At 43.8% G+C, this 18,748-nt stretch overlaps 1 protein-coding gene across 1 annotated transcript; it reads right to left on the bottom strand.

Moving 5' to 3' along the window:
- Positions 1 to 904: 904 nt before the first annotated feature.
- On the bottom strand, positions 905 to 14,940 carry CUNHXorf38 (chromosome unknown CXorf38 homolog). Its single transcript, XM_004376958.2, has 7 exons — positions 14,706 to 14,940; positions 14,411 to 14,545; positions 9,840 to 9,959; positions 7,332 to 7,481; positions 6,859 to 7,038; positions 2,040 to 2,202; positions 905 to 1,181 (listed from the first exon to the last, which is right to left on the bottom strand). Exons 1-6 carry the CDS (start codon positions 14,919 to 14,921, stop codon positions 2,041 to 2,043), a joined length of 963 nt encoding a protein of 320 aa, XP_004377015.1. The 5' UTR covers positions 14,922 to 14,940; the 3' UTR covers positions 905 to 1,181; position 2,040.
- Between the last annotated feature and the right edge of the window lie 3,808 nt (positions 14,941 to 18,748).

The raw sequence follows: 18,748 nt of genomic DNA, 5'->3' as shown, positions 1-18,748 counted from the left end.
ATTTTATTGTTCATGTCTATTATTTTGAAATTAAAAATTTTAATTAAAAAATTTCAAAATACAAGAGTGCATGTTTGTGGTAAAAATTTCATATGGGTATATATAAACTAGAAAAGCAAGTTCCTTCTAACCAACCCCTGCCCGCCCCCCGCCCCCCACACCCCCTCGTCTACTTCCTTTCCCAGAGGTAACAAAGCAAAAAAACTTGGGAAAAGCATGCAACTTTCCAGACCTGTTATTTAAAAATATAAATATCATTACAGTATGCTATGCATTATTAAGCATTTTGTTTTTCTACTTCTTGTATCTCAGAGATCATTCCATATTACTGCACTGTAGCATTGCCTCATTCTTTTTAACAGCTGCATACTGTTCTGCAGTGAGGATGTGCTTTATCTGTTTAACCAGTCTCCTCCTGATGGCTGCTTAACCACGCTGCTGTGAGCCTCCTCTCGTGCGCACCCCTGCGGCAATCTCTTCTACAGAAGTATGCACGTGGAAGTAGTAGAATGGGGAGGGGTTGGGGGAAGGCTGCTCTGCCTCAGCACAGGACTGGCCAAACACAGCCTTTACTATGGTAAGCGACTAGTTTAGGACCAGAAAAAAATCTCACCTTTTATGTCACTGAATTGTACACTTAAGAAATGGCAAATGTTTTGTTATATATAAATTTACCAAACCTCTGCCATCTAGTTGATTCCGACTCATAGCAACCCTATAGGATAGAGTAGAACTGCCCCACAGGGTTTCCAAGGCTGTAATCTTTACGGAAGCAGACTGCCACATCTTTCTCCCACGGAGCAGCTGGTGGGTTTGAACCGCTGACCTTTCAGTTAGCAGCCGAGTGCTTAACCACTGTGCCACCAAGGCTCCTTATATAAATTTACCACAATAAAAAAAAAAATCTCATCTTTTAAATAGAAAAAAAAAAATTCCTGGATAGTAGCAAGTTTTGGCCCAAGAGTATCTAATACTTTTTTTTTTAATCAGTGTAGATTATACAACTCCAAGCTTATAAATATTTTAAAACAAACACTCCCAAAGCACCAAAGGAAAGTCCAGGGAAAGACTGTTTGTGTGAATACTCTCGTACGTTTTTCCTCTGGCCCAGGAAAGGATGGCTGAGATGGAAGCTGTGCTGGCTGTCACAGAACATGCCTGATTTTTTGTCAAACGACAACCTAAAATGAAAGAAGATATTTTAATTTTCTTTATTTGACGAAAAACAGTAAAGTGCTAAAGACAGTTACTTATTTTAAAAAGTTTTCCTATGAGAATTAACCAGTTGCTATTAATGCTATTAATACTGGACAATGAACAAAGATCGAAGGAGAGTTGATGCCTTTGAATTATGGTGTTGGCGAAGTATACTGAATATACACCGTGGACTGCCAGAAGAACGAACGAATCTGTCTTGAAAGAAGTACAGCCAGAATGCTCATCAGAAGCAAGGACGTCGAGACTTCGTCTCATTCTTTGGACATGTTATCAGGAGGAACCAGTCCCTGGAGACAGACATCATGCTTGGTAAAGCAGAGGGTCAGTGAAAAAGAGGGAGACTCTCAATGAGATGGACTGACACAGTGGCTGCAATGATAGGCTCAAACGTAGCAATGATCATGAGGATGGTGCAGGACCGGGTAATGTTTCGTTCTGTTGTATACAGGGTAGCTGCGAGTCAGAACTGACTTGACAGCACCTAACAACACAACAACATTAATGCCTCAGCTAAGAGCTAGGCATCACTGGTCAATTATACTTTAGGGCTGATACGATTTTTGCCTCTGTTATAAAGTTGATTCACTTAAGACAGGACCAATGACTTCAGGTGCATTTGCCTAAACGAAGTTGACAGGGAATTTGTTATACTGAATTACTGCAGAGACGTAAGAACCATTCGCTGGAAACAGCACCCGGGGCTCAGTGTCCTTTCTTTCAAACCACAAACGCATAAGGAAACCTCGGATTAGAAAAAGTTGTGTGTTCATATAAGGGATGAGACTATTCTGTCCTTATTAAAATCATATGCCTAAACTTACCTCAGGCCCTCTCTTTAGGCATCTCCCCACTAGGCTCCTTTGAGTCCCGTTTCTGATGCTGGAGGTGGAGGCTGTCTAGCTTCTGCATCTCTTCTGTAAGACTATTTCTAAGATCTTCATTGTTTCTCAGAAATTCCTTCACCATTTCCAGTCTTGTCGAAGTCTGCAAGAAGGAAACCATACAATGTACGGCTGAGATCATTTTCTAGTAGATTTGTAATTCAGTGAAAAACTTATTAGCTCCAAGACTGGCTCCTGCTCATGCGTCCAGCAAGGGAGACAGAAACTTTGCCTACTGGCAGCTGCCCACAGACAAGCGTTAAAAAAAAAAACAAAACACAAAACAAAACAATCCTAGTTCTGGGACCACACAGTGGGGCGTTTGCTTGTGTATATACTGTTGCTTTAAAACTTCCTGCACTATGAAGAAAGTGCTTTATTTATTTTTAAATTTTTACACACACATACACATATAAAAGGATAATAAATATACGTGGTACACACATATAAAAGGATAATAAATATACATGGTACAAAATTCAAAATGAACACAAGGGTACATGGTTAACAAGTAAGTCCTCTTCCCAACCCTGTCCCAGTAACCCAGCTCCTCTCCCCAGAGGCAACTATGATGAACAGTTTCTTGTGTATTTTCCAGATACTCTCTGCATTTACATGTGAGCACATGTGTATATAGGTATACACATTTTGAAAAACACAAATGGAGACACTGTTCTTCCACTTGCTTAGATGCTGAAGATCTTTTCTATATCAGAACATAAACAGTGGCCTCGTTTTTTTTTTTTTAAATGGCTACATAGTATTTCAGTTGTGGATGTTCCACATTTTAACATATTATTTCAAACTTTCTGCTAAGACAAACCATGCTGCAGTAACTAACCCGGTACTTGTGGCATTTTGCCCAAGTGACAAGTCTCTTTGTAGGATCTGGTTTTAGAGGTGGAATGCAGTTTTAATGCTGATAGGTTTTCCTGTTTTAATAGTGCTATGGATTGAATGGAAACCCTGGTGGCATAGTGAGGATTAGAAATAATAAACTAAAAGCAGTTAGCATTGTGTCTAGTATATTCTTGCCTCCCTTCACTCATGTAACAAATGTTTATTGAGACTACCATGTACCGGGCACTCTTCCAGCCAAAGGTGCTTGGCAACTCCATCCTTCCCATCACTTAAGCCAAAACTCTTGGCATGGTCTTTGATGCCTCTCCTTCTCTCACATGCCACATCCATCCACCTTCTCACCACCTGGTCTAGCTCGCCGTCATCTCTGCCTGGACTACTGCAGCAGCTTCCCTGCATCTGTCTCTGCCCCTCCCCACCCCTGCCACCCAGGCGTCCTCAACCCAGCAGCTTGTGCTCCGTTTATCATTCCTCTGCTCAGAACTCTGCAAAGGTTCCCGTCTCACTCCAAGTAGAAGCTGAGGTCCTTCCAATGGCTCACTAGGCCCAATGTGACCTGCTCCCTCCTCCCTTTGCACCTCCCTGACCTTCCTGTCCAGTATTCTTTCCCTCACTCTGCTCTGGCCCCACTGCTCGGCTTGCTGTTCCCTCTGTCTGAAGGCTCTTCCGCCAGATATGCCGAGGGCTGATTCTCCCTCCTTTAAGGTATCACTAAGTTGCATCCTCTCAGTGATGTCACCCTGACCATCCTACACAACCTGCTACTCGTCCCCACTCTGCCACTCCTGACCACCCCCCACTCTGCTCTACACCGTAGTTCTCCTTCTAACCACATAATTATTGTGCTTATTGTTTATTGTCTGTCTCCACCTGCAGGGATCTTTGTCTGCTTCCATTGCTGATGTACACCAAGCTTCTAGAACTGTGCCTGGTACACAGTGGGCACTCAGTAACTATTTCTGGGCTATAACAGATAAACTATCCCCTACTGCTTCGAGTATACTCTGTCACTGCCCCTTCTCACAGCACTTCCCCATGGATCTCTGTGAAGGGGGTTCCCTCACCAGGGTCTAAGAAACCAGTAATGATTTTAAAGAATATGCAAATTATGTTTTTAAGGCTTTTACTGCCCTCAATGTTCTTCAGCTGGATTTTTAAACCCCAAGATCCTAACAGAACACCAAGGGCTGGCGGACTGTATGAAAGGCTACTGGGTAGAAGCTGGATTCTGCTGTAGATGGGCCCTAGTGGACACACACTCCACGGTGTGCCTGGGTGCCCGAGGGGCCTGAGCAGCTGCTGCTCCAATTTGGCTCCAGAGCGGAAAGCGTTTTACAATCAGTTATTCATGCACAATGTATTTTAATAATTTTTAAAAATAGTTGTATATACCATTAAGGCTCATCAAACTAACAGAAAAGAATGGAAATGATGAACTCTCTCTGCCACACGCTCCTTGGCACTCCTGGGGGAGTCTTGCGGTCCACCCTTCCCATGCTCCGTGGTGTTTGCTGGAACTGTCACGCCAGATCACCTCCATTAACCCTTTTTTCAACTTAGCCTTCCAACCCTACCCCTACTGTTATAATAAAAAACAGAAACACACCTTGTTAAACAGTCACAGAAAAAGTCCCATAACCGTAATACAACCACTGTATCTCTTGATTCCCAGATGCACATTTTTTTCCATATTTTAACATCTCAGGTACGAATGCACCTTACTATTGACAGCATCTTACAATTAACTGACAACATTTTCCCCCCTTTCTTAGAAGTCACTGAACTAATGATATGTCTTACAATTGATGACACTGAAATTTGGTCTTATTGAATCCTCTAACTTTGGACACTAACCCTAAAGAACATGGATTATATATGGCACTGAACTTTCAAAAGAGATCTAGGTCCACACCCTGGAAAGCCAACCTTTAACATCTTAGAGATACATGCCAATCCACCCTAAGTTACATTTGATCAATTGAAACATTAAGAGAAATGCCATGTTCTACTGAACAGAAAGCATGAAGCATGAGAATTTATCAACTCCATCCAAAGACGTGGTGACCCAGAGGACAAGCCGATTAACCCCTATTTCCTCTCTGTAAAACAGAGATAATTAGGGTTCAAAACTTACATTTGCCAGCTCCTTGGTGCTACAGAATCTGCACGCTGCCTGCGAGAAGGCATAGGACCAGAGCGGGGAGACCTCTGGGCCAGCCTCATACCCAGCCACATAGCCTTGCACCCGTCAGGGCCTGTTCCTTGAGGCCACTGCCTCACATGTAAAGCATAGGGTGTGATCAGATGATTGCAAGGTTTCCCACCAGCTCTCAACTATACAGATTCCTGGCTTCAGTATGTTGCTACTGATAGAATTTGCTCTTTCCCACACAAACAGGAAAAGAACTGCCATTCCCTCAAGAAAGAAGAGAGAACTATGAGGAGTTAGAGGCAGTGAGCCTGATCCCAGAGTCATCTTCTCTTGCTCTACTCTGTTCTGAAAAAGGCAACAGGAAGAAAACTGGCGCTGGTTCTAAAGTCATTTTCAAATAAAGCAAGATGGAGCACATGTCTTTACAAAATGGAAGATTGAACAAACAGCCCACACTCTTACTCATTGTTTTAAATGCCCATGGTGTGCCCGGGCAGGTGCACCCAAAAACCAGAAGTCTCCAGTCCCTGTGCTAAAGAAGTTCCCCAAGCTGAATAAGGCACTGAAGATGATCAGAACAGTTATACAGGCATATTTACCACTAAGGAGTATGGCTTACAAATGGCATACACATTTTATATTAAATGAAGACTCTTCCCGTGTTTAACGCGGTAACCAGCAAAACTACTTTCCTAGGACAAGGAGGAATGCAGAGATGAAATGATTTTTCCAAGATCTCCTGGCGATCTAGAATCCGAATCCAGCCAGTGCTGGACTATTTCTGAACCTTACAATTTCACTACTGTATCTTTTATACCTTGCACATAATAAATGGCATTCGTTCTATATTCCTCATCAGAATATAGACCATCAATAGCCTCCCTTGTCCTAAGCTAGACTCCCTGATGATCCTTTAGCCCCCTCCTTCTCCAACCTCCCCCAGCCCCATCCCATGTCTCAAGGAATCTAACCCATCACTAAGATCCATGTGCTCTGCCCAGAAAAGCCTCCAGAATCTGGCTCCTCTTCCACAGCTTCGAGTTCATACCTTCTTCCTCTCACCCTCACATGACTGCAAGAGCCTCCTGGCTAGTCTTGATCCACATCAGTCCAACCACCACCTGCCGTAACAGTTTACTTTCTAAAAGCCATGTCTGATCATCTCATGCTCTCTTGCTTCCCCCTACTGCTTTTTGGAAATAAAAAAAAAAAAAAAAAACACTTGGCATGGCATAGGAAACCTTTCAAAATATGGCTACTTCACCACCCTCAGACCTGACCGTGTCTCCTATGCTCGTTCTGTCGTTCCCCAGGCCCAAACTATTCTTTCAGGCCTTTGCAAGTGCTGTTCCTTCTGCCAAGAGCACCGTTCTTCTTCCTTTGCCAATGTGCCAAACTCTTACTTGATTTTCCAAGTCCCAGCTCAACAGCATTCTCTCCGCAAAGCCTTTTCTACAATCCCCTTGACCTGCACTTTCTTCAGAATTCTTTGTTCAGAGCTAGGTCAGCCCTCATCATGTTTCCACTTTGTGGCACAAAGTAGGCACACAAATGTTGGCTGATCGTATTTGTTAAAATGTAATATTACTCTGTGCTAGAAGAATAACCAGTTCTGGAAATTATTTAACTTATAAATGAGAAACATAGTAACTGACTATATGTCAAAACAAACTACTCTTCCTCCCTAGCCCCTTTCTTTATTTGTTTACTCACAAAGTGGTTGTAATACTTTTTTTTTTTTTTTACCTCTTCAGGCAACACCTCTTGCTCTTCTGCTTGAAGATAAATCTCTTGAAGTTTTTCCTTTAGTAATTCCATTTCTATTTCATTTACTTGGCTTTCACTCAGGTAAATTCCTGCTTCATATTCACACCCATCTCGTTGATCTTCCTCAGGAATATGAACAGCCCAGTCAGATGTCAACAGCTGTTAGATTATCAAACAAATATACGAGCTGATTTAATGGAAAACTTAGTCCAGTGCACTACTCAAAGAATTTACAAGGAAACATCATTAACTGGATCCATTTAATACCATCCTGTGATCGCTCCTCAGCCCAGCAAAATTCTAGACTTCATGTCAGCAAGGTGGGTGCATTCTTTCTCCTACTTATACCTAAAATTTAGTTTAGATCTAATAAACTTCAAATTTTAAATGAGTCACTGTGTTTTCTTCCCCGTTTAGTTCTGTATGCCAATACTGTTAAATATGATTTTTACCTGTTCTATTCTAGAGTATACCGCCACAATCTCTGGGATATTCCTGAATTCATTCAGAAAATTCTGGATCTTCATCTGAAAATCTCGAAGCCACGCAGAAGATACTTTCATCTCTGAAGAGTGCATGATCTCATTACGACACTTAATCACCTACAGAAAGACAAAAGGATAAAAGCCTTCAAAGTCAAACAATGATATAGACTGAGATTTTGTGGGTCTAAAGAAACATTTCAGAAAGGCTCTGTTGACTACAAAATCCACAAGTGTGATCCCCAGAGGAGAACGGCTAGAACCTTCTCGGGATCATGTGTATCATCTGGCGTGTACTTGCACCAACCCAAAAAAACCAAACCCGCTGCTGTCGAGTCGATTCCAACTCACAGCGACCCTATAGAACAGAGCAGCACTGCCCCATAGGGTTTCCAAGGCTGTAATCTTTATGGAAGCAGATTGCTGCATCTTTCTCCTGAGGATCAGCTAGTGGGTTCAAACTGCCCACCTTTTGGTTCACAGCCAAGTGCTTTAACCACTGTGCCACCAGGGCTCCTTGTACTTGTACCAGGGTTGAGGATTCCAGCCCCCAAGTCAGATTCATATTTAACTTCGTCTTGTCCTGAGGGCATATATACTAACAAGTGAAGTCCTCCTTGAACCACTAACTGAAATGCCTTCAAGGTTCTTCAAGAGAGATAGTAAAGCATGGTGGTGGGATTGGGAAACCTGGAGAGTGGATGTCCTACCTAAAGGGGCAGCTGCTATTCATTCAGGGCTTGTTGCCATGGGAGCTATATGAGCCCAATGTTGCCAGACCTCTTGATTTTTCAAGAGTAACTGAAAATTCAGATTTTTGAAAATGAAAAACAAAATTAGGCATGACAGATAAAAACATAACCATAAGCCAGATTTTGGCCACAGGATTCCAGAGCAACAGAGGTACAACATTTTCCCCTTCGTAAGCCCCTGGCACAGATTCCCAAGCACCCAGAAGCTCTTGAGATGACCACCTGGCTGCTTGTAGGTGCTGTTAAGGTGCAAGGGGATGTTCAAATCCCTGCTGCTTGAATAACTGAATCAGAGTTAGAAATATAAACACACCTATACCTATCCTTAGCCCTTGAAATCTCGTGACCGGCTGGCTATCACTTACACTTACCCCCAATCCCTTAGCCTGAAACAACTTGTCAAAGAGCAAAGAGTATTCGCTTTCAGTATACCCACAGACTGAGGCAGCAATGCAAAAATATTGGTGGGTCCAGGAAGTTGGGCCAAAGGAGTTTTTTGATACGGAAACTATGATGAAAAGAAAATCAACTTTTGCCAAAATTTAAAAGGATTTAAAAGGATTCTCAGTCCTTTCAGTGGCTGGCAAACCCAAAACCAAGCCCACTGAGTCGATTCCAATTCACAGTAATCCTATAGGACAAGACAGAAATGCCCCACAGGGTTAACAAGGCTGTAATCCTTACGGAAGTAGATTGCCACATCTTTCTCCTGCAGAGCTGCTAGTGGTTCGAACTGCTGATCCTTCGGTTAGCAACCGAGCACTTAATTACTGTGCCACCAGAGCTCCTTCTCAGTGGCTAGCATGCTGGCAAAATATACATACACTGTCTCTACATCGTACAAATAATCCAGGTGTGCTATACACTCTTTCTAATGACCCGCAGAGTAATACATGTGCAAGACTTACTGTCTGGTGAAACAGAGTCTCAATCGCCCAGAGGAAATCTGACAAGCACAGCAGTCTATTCGGACATGGTTTATTCATAAGTGTTTATCTTTTCTTCAGTTCTATGTAATTTGGTCTTGCAACCGTTTAGCTGATAACATTTAGAGGGGCAGGATTCAAATGCTAGCATATAACTGACAGAATGACATATTGCTCCATATTTTGTTTCTTTTTAATTAGGAAAATTACCTTGGCTTCTGTTTGTGGCAGAACAGGGAAGTGAAACTGGTGGTTCCTATATTTTCGTGGCAAACGACACAATAACGAGTTGTCAGGGAATTGCAATTAGGAAGAACTAAAGGGTACTCTCTTGACTGTACTCGCACTGAGGTCAGAGGTCCTTGGACATCACTGAACGTGCACATGGTATGCACCCCACTCGCCAGTTTAGTGATGCCAACCTTGAACCAGAGTTTAACTTCCTTTGCACACCACTGTTTCGGGGAGATACTGTGTACTACTTTTGCATGGCGATCTTAGCATCACAGAGCGTGTGTTGCTTCAATCCCTACCTGACTGACTCTTTAAAAGAAAAAAACAACAGTTGCTGTCAAGTTAATCCCGACTCACAGCGACCCCGTGTGTGTCAGAGTAGAACTATGCTCCACAGGGTTTTCAATGGCTGTGGTCTTTTGGAAGTAGATCACCAGGCTTTTCTTCTAAGGTGCCTCAGGGTGGCCTAGAACCTCCAACCTTTCGGTTAGCAGCTGAGTGCTTAATCATTTATGCCCCCCAGGGACTGACTCTCATTAGACGGTTTTTCTTCTGGCAGCTCTTACCTCTGTGACTTTCTTTCGATCAACAATGAAGTGATCGCAGGAATTGATGAGACTTAAAAGAGCTACGGCATCACATTCCTCAGGTCCTCTTTTGTCTGCCAGTCCTCGGGGCATGAAGGCCTGTAGTACGGGCAAGCACAAGGGGCTCCTGAGTCTCCGCCAACTCTAGGAGCTGACGGGGCAACTATTATTTGTGTACTTCTCAAATGATGACTGAAATTCTCTTATTCCCTGGGGTTTCAAGTTAGAGCCTTGTATGTCTAAAACGCAAGTGGAGAAACAATGTCACAGCTAAGCTTCAGCCAAGGGGAATAACCAAAGGGCTGTTCTGGCTATTCCTCGTCATAAGAAGATGCCTGACCAAAGGTCTCCTGCAACTGATTTTCTGTCCTGTCTTAATGGCATACAAGCAGGAAGCACAAGTAGAAAGCACCATTTTTTCCCGCAGTGACGTTTTCAGTGGCTGAGCTGTTCAAGAAGAGAATTTAAAAATAATACACTTACTCCAAAGTGGAGTAAATGGCTTGAGAAATGTCAGTATAGTAGTGTAAAGTTAAGAGAATAGGCTTGGAGTCCGACTGAGCTGAATTCAAATCCCAGCTCTGCTACTTGCTAGCTGTGTGGCCTTGGGTAAGCTGCTTATCCTCAGATTCTCATCAGTAAGCCAGGGATAGCTGTCCGCATCTACCTTGAAGGATATTTCGATGATTCAGTGAGCGAATGCAGGTAAAGCACTTGCTCAGGGCCTGGCACGTGCTGATAATAAACATGCCAATAAATGCTGGCAATTACTGTGCTGATGGGGCAGAGTGAGTAGGATCACAGAGAGTTACAGACGGAATCCCAGGGTTTGAGAGACTAGATCTATCAGAAGGGCCTCCTCATTCTAGCACGATATTGCCTTTAGTAGGGTTTTATGGCATGAACTCCAAAAATGATGTTCTGGCAAGGCTCAGGCATATTTCTTCACTGAAATATTTCCAAACTTATGTCTGGATTCCACCACTTTACCAATCTAAGTATCTCAAGAGTAAATTCCTGCCAAGAGACAAGAAAACATGACATATGAAAAATTACTTGCAATAAGAACTCTAAATAAAGAGAACTCTTTCCTCGAAAATAAATAAATTCCAGGAGGCAAGCAACCACAATGCCTCCTATGGTACTGTTCAGTGGCATCATGCTGCTGGTCGTGGAACTGTACACCTAAACCTCCTGCAATTAAGAATTTTGCATACACGGAAAGGCCCAGTACCATCACTGCCTTTCTATGCCATATCAGCCGCTGAAATGACAACCTTCTGAAAGAAGTCTACTACAGATGCTACAACTGTTAACAAAGAAATTAACTAATTTATCACAGGCAAAATAATGCAATGGAAGTGAAGAAATAAAACTCTGCTTAATTAAGCTGTTTCTGAGAGGAAAATGCAGTCACAGGGGTCTTAGCTGCTTTAAAACCAGGCATAATTCCCTTTTTCATTATAAGGTACATCCTGTCTGGCATTTTCTCATCAATATACACCTGTCTCATCCACGTTAAAGTACGAATCTTCAGAAATAGAAACTGACAATACAAGCTCTGTTGCTGTCTTGTCAGTGAAATCATTTTCTTAAAATTGTGTTTTTAACACTGTATTTCATTTTAATGCACACTGGTTAGAAACATACGTGTTATTGCCTCTCACCACACCCTAAACCAAACCAAATCCATTGCCATCAAGTGGATTCTGACTCATAGCAACCCTACAGGACAGAGTAGAACTGCCCCATAGGGTTTCCAAGGCTGTAAATCTTTACGGAAGCAGACTGCCACATCCTTCTCCCACAGAGCAGCTGGTGAGTTTGAACAGCTGACCTTTTGGTTAGCAGCCGAGTGCTTAACCACTATGCCACCACACACTAGTGCCTCTTAACTGAGTCACAGGAAATGAGGTTGGAGAAATAAACCAGGGCCAGAACATGTTGGGCCTCATCGGCTCTGCAAAAGAGTTTGGAGTTTATTCTAAGGACATCAGAGCCCTGGTGGCATAGTGGTTAAGAGCTCGTCTGCTAACCAAAAGGTCAGCAGTTTGAATCTACCAGCCGCTCCTTGGAAACGCTAGGGGGCAGTTCTACTCTGTCTTATAGGGTTGCTATGAGTCGGAATTGACTCGATGGCAACAGGTTTTTGTTTTTGTAAGGACATCAGGAACCCAGCCAAGGGATTTTAGGCAAGGAAATAAAATGATCTTATTCCCATTTAAAGATCATACACACAGAGAACCAACTGGAGTGGCCCAGTGTAGCAGCAGTAGGCCAGGCAAGAGAGGGTGAGAGCTGTGACATGGAGATGCAGGTACAACTGAGGGAGGGGGTCGTGAGAGGGAAGGAGATGCAACAAGAATGATTCTAGGTGGCTGGTGGTAGGGAATGGGGCAGGCTTGGGTGTGGGGGAAAGATGACAAGCCCTGTTTAGAAATAAATAAGAAGTGCCAGGAAATAAGGAAGTGGGGGTGTCAAGTAAGCAGTTGGAACTCAGAAGAGAGGTCAGGGCTAGGGTTAAAAATTTGGGAGCCCCCAGCATAAAGGTAGTATTAAGTCCACGAGCCTGAGCAGTAACACCAGGGAGAGGAGGCCGGCACTCAGAGAGAGGTCAGGCACAGGAGGGGAGGCTTAATCCTTTACTTTTAAAAAATGAAATAAATCCAGACAAGACAAAAGCTGTTTGTATGGTGATGGGAATAAACCAGGAGGGAGGAAGAGTGGATAACTGAAGACTCAAAGTCCTGGGGCAGGTGGGATACGATAGGATCCGACATACCACTGGACGGACAAGCTGACAAGAGGAGATAACCCTTCTCTCTGTAGCAGAAGGAAGAAGATGGTGCACACAGAGAAAGAGTGGGAGGTTTGGTGGGAAGATGATGAAGTATGTGTCTGGGGGCATCCGTCAACTCCATGAAACATGAGCAAGGCCACCAGCTGGGAGCAAGGATGGAGGAATGGGAGTGAGGGGGGGAGGGATAGGTAGGAACAGAGCCTACTAGAGAGACATGGCCTGACTGCTGGGGCTCATGATCCACCACTGAAAGTGAGACCAGTCAGCTCCCTTGTGAGAGTCTTCCTCTGAGCAGAAGCAGATGACAGTGTCACCAGGGCTGGAGCTGAGCCAGGCAAGTTCAGAGAAAGGCGAGAAAAAGCTAACTGTGAGGGATGGATTTTAATGATGGACTGCGGAATCTGGGTTGGCTAAAGAGCCAAGTGAAGCTGGGAGGACAGAGGCTGCTGGATACTGAGAACGCAGTGGATAACTCAAAGAAGCGAAAGTAGTATGGAGGCTGGGAGTGGGGGGAGGGGTGTTTGAATAAATGTGCCAAAGGAGAGATTTCCTGTGATGATGAAGCTCAGGGTGTGAACATGCAAGGAGGCTGAGGTAAAGTGGACCAGAGTATGCTAGAGTAAGGAGCCCAGGAACCAAGAGAATGTGGTTGGGGTGGGCATATGAATACAGCGAACTAGAAGATCTGTACACAACAGCAATCAGGGGCGGAAAGACTGGCATAAGCAGGTGGCACAGGCTTCAAGAGAACTCCAAGGGTGTAAAGCAGCAATGGACACCAAACAGGTAAGGAATGGTCATAGTGAGGAATATACTTTTTCTCTTCTCCAGGTAAAAGTAGAAACTGGTAACTAGGGCGGCAACGAAAATGGGGATGGATGTGTGAGTGCGGTGGTTTACAGGTCACGATATCCAAATGTCTGGGGACCACTACACAGTCCAACTCCCTCGTTTTTGAGGTGAGGAAACATAGGCTGGCCCACTGTCACACCGCAGCAGCTGCGCTGGAACTCTGATTGCTGCCTTCCCAGGCATTGCCCCTTCCCAGGCGCTGAGCCCCGTTTCTGCCACTAACTCACATGTAGACTGATTCCACTAGGTAATTTGTGTGAAGAAGCCACTTTTGATTGCCCCCCACTCCCCACTGGGCTTCTGCCAAACATCAAAAAGTCAAAAACTTTCCTCAACAAGCCCAGTTTAGTAAATCACATTGCCAAAATTTGAACACACGTCTGTCTCCTACCTGGCCGCCTAGGCCATCCCTGTCTTCCTTAAGTTTTTTATTCCTCCGTTGGGCACTTAAGGTCTTTCTTATTTTAGCCCTAACTTCCCTTGTCTTCCTCCACCATCCTCATGGCACCCTATATGCCAGCCAAAATAAGCTATTGAGTGAGTCCTCAAACACGCCTTACAGTTTTCTTCTTCTCTGTTTATGCTCCCACGATCGCTCTAGCTAGCATCTCTTGTTGAAATCCTTCCTATAACTTTCCAAGCAGCGGTAGCAGACCCAAATGCCTTCAGCTAACAGACAGGTCAAATCCAACGGTGGGTTGGGTCCAATATAATCTCCGAACCACTGAGACACCCGAAATGAAAAACTTAAAAACCTAGTGGGTCAAACAAAATCTGCAGTCTCCCTGGACCTACACCTCTTTGTGAGGCCCCAGCTTCGGCACGACCTCACCACGCTCCTGGGCACCAGGTTACCACCCGCCGCCTCCTTCCCTCCCCGCCACAGGTGCTTGCTTACCTTGGCCACTTCCCAGGCGTCGACGGGCCAGAGTCCCGGCCGGCAGTTTCCCCAGTGGACGTCTCCATTTCTGTTGGTGTGATGGCTCAAAATCTCCCTTTTCCATTCTGCACACACCTGACACTGAGGCTGAAACTACAGGGGGCGGTGGTGAGGAGGGGCCCGAGACGGAGGGAGGGGCAGCTTCGGGGGCCTCAGATCCCCGGGCGTCGCGGACGGCCCAGCCCCGCGAAGGGACTCGGAAGCTGCGCTCGGGGCGGGGATAGGGTGTGCAGGTCCCAGGCCAGGTACTCACCTGGCGGGCACGCGGGCTGCACCGGGAGCCGCCGCGGCAGGAGGCGCGGGGGCCCAGGCCGGGGGCGGCGGCGAGCAGGCTGCGGTGGAAGGAGAGCACCTCGCGGCCGACAAAGCCTTGCAGGCTGCCGCGCAGCAGCAGCAGGCAGTGGCCCGCCTTCACCCAGTTCTTGTATTCAGCGCAGTTGAGGCGCGCCGCCAGCTCAGACAGCACCATATCCCATTCGGGTCCCGGAAGCCACGGGGCTGGGCGGGCGGCAGTGCGCAGGCCCCGGTCCCTGGGAACGGAGTTTCTGCGGCGGCGCGGCCCCGCCCAGAGACCGCCCCAACGTGTGGCCACGTGGGCACGGGAGAGGCAGAGAAAGCCGCGCTTTGCCACTGACGCCGGGCGCGGGGGCGGGATGATTTGGCTTTCCGGGTGCGTCAGCGCGTCCCCAATCTTACGTGACAGCAGCCGCTTAAGTACCGAGGTAGCCTCTATCTGAAACCCTTATGCTCTCTTTTCTGTCCCCAACTGAGACCCCGCCAGCCCCCAATTCGACACCCTCTCTTGATGTCCGGGATCCTGTTTTCGTTGTTCTAGTGACGTAGAAGCTCAAGGCATATATATTGAATTACGTACGTACCTTGCATCACACATTCTAGAGATTTTAGTTAACTGGTTTCTAAACCCACAGATTAGCTGTATAAAATCGGGGCATTAGTGAAACGTGACCACAGGCTGCCTGTACCGTATACCTATTATGCGGCTGCAGGCTGCCAAGCTGATACAAAGATCAAAAACTTCCGCCATCCATCTAGCAGGGGCAAACAGGTCAACGCATCACCTCGATTCTGTAGGGCTGCATAGCCCAGCCAGATAAGGGCTTCTTCCACTATGGTCCTGAGCAAAGGTTAGATGGTAATTATATAATACTCAGGTTACACGATAATTAGTGCTTCTAGTCTTAGAAGATGGTGCAAAGTCTAAATTCCAGGTAAGTGCCACAGGGGTAATAAAGCAATGGATTATCAACTCCAACTGTCAAGAGGCCATCTCAGTTTTAGTTGCTTTTAGTGAGCCTCCTGAGCTTGAAAAACATGTTAGGATGTAGTCAAAAGGCTCTGAGGGAAGAGTCTGGAGGGCTTGCCTTCCCAACTGCTTGGTTCACAGCAAAGTCACACAGTGGGTAAGAGCACTAGTTCTGGACTCACACTTCTTAGCTTTATTTGATCTAAAACCTGCTGAAGAAGTTTTTCTTAGCTCTGCTTGATTTTAAGCATCTACTTCCTTCACTTCTCTGGGCCTCAGTTTATTCATCTGTACAGGGGAGGATATTAATGCCTAGCTCATAGGCTTGCTGTGAGGATTAAATACACATTGAAATACTTAGTGCCTGGCATAGTAAGCACTCAGTAAAGCTATTATTTTCTATTGACCTAAATATAATCAATCAGTTATGTTCCTAGGCAAGGTATTTTAACAAATTGCTGGCCACTTGGAAGTCGAGGCAATTTATAGAACATTGTCAGCAAGTACTACAGATCATGGTGCTCCTGGAGTTAGGCAGCACAGTGCTGACTGGCCTCAGCTTATTTCTTCTTAATAACTTCAGTACGAAACTCCTCTTAAGTAAACCTCAAAGCATTCCCTTAGACATACTGTCCATTCCCATAAAACCAAATAAAATGAAAATTCCACAAGAAACAAATGTACCCTGAATTTTTTCCTTTCCATTCTTTAAATTCTGACTGTAAGTTCTCTTAAAATTTTCTATATACTGATTTTATACCAATAACACCTGGATGATAAATACTAAAGTAAAATGTAACAGGTATTTTTTTGGAGGAAAAAAAATCATGAAAGAAATGAACAGATTTTTATGTTGAAATTGGATCAGAATTCAGAATAGCAACATTATACTTCTTGAAGTTATCAAATTAACCATGGTCCGAAGAATGACTAAAAGATTGTTAGTATCCTGTGGCTGAACAGGTTACTGGATTAACTGCAACATAGTAAAGTTGCGAGTAGACATATAAATGCAAATTATGTGTTTTAGTTTATCCCTGCACTTAGCTCACTCAAAATTTTCAAACGTAAGGTTCAGCCCGTTATTAAAAGCCTCCAATTGATACGTTCTGTTTAAGTTCTCACCTTCTTCCTCTCTGCTAATTCTGAAAGTACTTCTATACAATCTGAAACAGCTTTTAAGATGAGGAAAAAAGGTGGCAAATCAGGACCAATTTCCTGTTTCAAGGTTAAACTAGTACTAAACCAGACTATTATCCAAAGCATCAAAATTAAGAGAGTTGGTAGTTCTCTGAAACTTGTATAAATTTTATTACTGATAAATTTTATTTATTACTGATAGTACTAAAATCACATTGAAAACACCTTAAAGTTAAGGCCCCAACTACCTATTAGGAAAAATTACTATGGGCATCCAACTCCTTTGGTTGAACCTGGATAATGGAAGAGGCAAAAGGCATGGTTTTATGATGAAACCTAAGATTCAAATGCTAAATGTTTTCAAGCTTTAATAAGGTATGTACCAATTCCAAGTACCAAGCATAATATCAGAATTCAAATTTATGAGTTTACTTTTAATAAGCACCAAAAGCAAATTCTGTTCACTGAATTCTATCTTTTGATTTTCACAATGCATTCAGAGATGAATTATAATTAGGGGGAAACAGTATCCATTGAATGCATCATGTTTAAAAATGCAATTAACATTTCAAAACCACACTTAAAAGGGAAAATATCTGAAAAGTTAGCTCTATTAATAAAATTATGTGAAACAATATTATCCTGCAGGTAAAAATATACTTCTTGTATATATATGTAGATTTCTACATGAAAGAAAGGATTCAACACCAAATAGAAAAGGGCTGATCCTTGAAAAAGACATCTTAGATTGCCAAACTGATGTTATTACCATTGTAAGGAGAGCTGAAAACAGAAGGACACAAGGTAAGTTAAAGGAAGGATAAAAGTTTAGTCACCTGCTCCTGAATAGTGGCAGAGTTGGCTCAGAAACAGATGAAGGCAGAAATAAGACACAGAAGAAAGGCAAAGAAGGCCTCAACTCTGACCGAAAATGAATGGAGAATCAAGCAAGGTTCAGAAGAGACATGATATAGCTGCAGTGAGATGCTTGATAACTAGAATTTCGTAGTTAATAGTTACAGAAGCTCAATTAAATTGTCTTAAAGTGGAATTAGACAAAGCATCTAAAATTCAATGGAGAACCAGTATTACAGCAACCAGATAACTCAGCACGGTAGTATCATTTTTAAAACTTTCCCAACAACATCAAATCCCCAGAAGACCTTTGCTTTGGATCATGTTCTCTGAAGCTTAAAAAGTCTCTTACTAGCTGGGAGAAACAGCACCATGCTCCAAAAAGAAATCCTGCCGAGATGTGTCAGTACCAGAAACTCCATTTGACCCTTGACATGCACAGAGTAGGCGCTGGATTTTGGAGTCTTCAAAATGAGGGGACTGGACCAGGTCTTTTCCAAGCAAAACATTCTCTTTTTGTTGACAATGAATTAAATTGGGATTGTTTAGAACAACCCCAATTTTGGTGGGGGGAATGAGGGGGAGAAGTTAAGCAAGATAAGGAAACATAACAGAAATTTCATGCAAGGGTAGAGCATTAAAGTTCTCTGTTTCCTAATTAATGCTGTAGGCAGAAGTATCTTATAAACAAAATCTGCCCAACAGGAAAGTTCCCACACCCTCAACAGATGAGAATGATTGCATTATTTGGGATCCTTGATCAATAGGAACCACTTACTGTCTCTTTTCAAAGACCAGACTCTTTCCTTTTCACCCAAATCCTACACTGAAAAGACCACCAAGGTGCTAAATGTCAACCACCAGACAGTCAGGTTAGAAAATAACCTTGAAATAAAGGAGCAGATGTTTTTGGTCAAATTTCAGACATTGTTAGAAATTAATTATTGGCCCCACCAGGTTAAAGATGAAGGGAGGCCCTGAAAAGTCTATAGAGCTTATACACACACAAGTGAGTGTCATTTTTTTCTTTTTTTATT

Source organism: Trichechus manatus, unplaced genomic scaffold (genome assembly GCF_000243295.1).
Source record: "Trichechus manatus latirostris isolate Lorelei unplaced genomic scaffold, TriManLat1.0 scaffold00046, whole genome shotgun sequence".
Classification (NCBI taxonomy): domain Eukaryota; kingdom Metazoa; phylum Chordata; class Mammalia; order Sirenia; family Trichechidae; genus Trichechus; species Trichechus manatus.
Note: the sequence above shows the minus strand (reverse complement) of the source record. Positions and strands in the feature narration are given on the sequence as shown.

Bases quoted from the DNA above. Each gene is read 5' to 3' on its own strand.
- CUNHXorf38 (XM_004376958.2), bottom strand. From the start codon at position 14,921: ATGGTGCTGTCTGAGCTGGCGGCGCGCCTCAACTGCGCTGAATACAAG. The intron at 9,960-14,410 runs GTAAGCAAGCAC...CCCGTACTACAG, and splicing joins ACGCCTGGGAAGTGGCCAAG to GCCTTCATGCCCCGAGGACT. The intron at 7,039-7,331 runs GTAAAAATCATA...ATAATCTAACAG, and splicing joins TATACTCTAGAATAGAACAG to CTGTTGACATCTGACTGGGC.